At 44.8% G+C, this 949-nt stretch overlaps 2 protein-coding genes across 9 annotated transcripts in view; one reads left to right on the top strand and one right to left on the bottom strand.

Annotated features, from left to right (window-relative positions):
- The window catches only part of Setd4 (SET domain containing 4), a 78,524-nt gene that overhangs the window by 2,989 nt on the left and 74,586 nt on the right, over positions 1 to 949 (top strand). The gene's annotated exons all lie outside the window — the stretch shown is intronic.
- Positions 1 to 949, bottom strand: part of LOC116086159 (carbonyl reductase [NADPH] 1-like) — a 5,737-nt gene that overhangs the window by 4,657 nt on the left and 131 nt on the right. The window contains exon 1 of the mRNA XM_031364464.1: positions 801 to 949. This exon is cut by the window's right edge and continues 131 nt beyond it. Within this exon, the coding sequence (XP_031220324.1) occupies positions 801 to 949 (149 nt within the window). The remainder of the gene's footprint in view (positions 1 to 800) is intronic.

Here is a 949-nt window from a genome sequence, read left to right as displayed (position 1 = left end):
AGTTCAAAGCCACAGTTTTTTCATGGCCTTGCCTTATCATAGTGCACACCTGTGGCTTTATCCTTGGACCTAAATGTTTTTCCTTACACGTAAATCTGTCCGAAGTCTATTTCTCTTTGTAGTGTAATTATGAAAGCTCATTGTATTTCTTATTATGCAGCCTTTACTTTTTATATGAAGAGTAGGCACATTCTAACTTTGTTACGTCTTTCTAGCAAAGCTACTATGACCATCTCTAAAAACATTCTTTCTAAAATTATTTGAATCAAATCAAGAATTTTATAGAATCATTAACTCATGAAAGTTCATCTTTATGTTGATCTGCAGGAAATCTGATCAATAGTGTGGACTAATGCCTAGGAACTATTATATTAATTTAATAATGACAGGAAAGGCATGTCAGTGGCGAGAGAAGCCATCCTGAGGTAAAGTTTCTTTGAGCCTTGCCATTGAGCTCACCCATCACAGACCATGCAAAAATGGTGGGCCACCTCCAGGAAGGCCACCTGCTAGTCTTAGCCTGTACTAGATGGCTCATGACATACTAGCATTAGTAAAGACTCCCTCCATTTTACTAAGGCTCGAGGGAGTTCTTCAGTCACCCCATAACACTGGAATATTCATCCTGTCCATACTGATGCTTCCAACCTATCTTGTTCTCCAGGAGCCAGCTATGAGTCCCACAAGCCAAAGGGCCCCCATCCCATAGCCCTGCACTGCCAGGACAAGAGCAAACCAACCTGGCTGGGATTCCTTGAAGAAGTCCCTTTTTCCTGGAGGCTTATTTTTGGGCCAGGTGCCAATGCCCGCGTTGTTGACCAGCACGTCCAATCCCCCGTACTCCTTGAGCAGAAAGTCTCTCAGCGTACGAATGCTCTGCGGGTCGTCGATGTCCAGCTGGTGGAAGCGTGGGCTCAGGCCCTCCGCCTGTAGCTGCTGCACTGCTGCG

The sequence above is a fragment of the Mastomys coucha genome, unplaced genomic scaffold, assembly GCF_008632895.1.
Source record: "Mastomys coucha isolate ucsf_1 unplaced genomic scaffold, UCSF_Mcou_1 pScaffold12, whole genome shotgun sequence".
NCBI lineage: Eukaryota > Metazoa > Chordata > Mammalia > Rodentia > Muridae > Mastomys > Mastomys coucha.
This window is presented reverse-complemented; position numbering and strand designations above follow the sequence as displayed.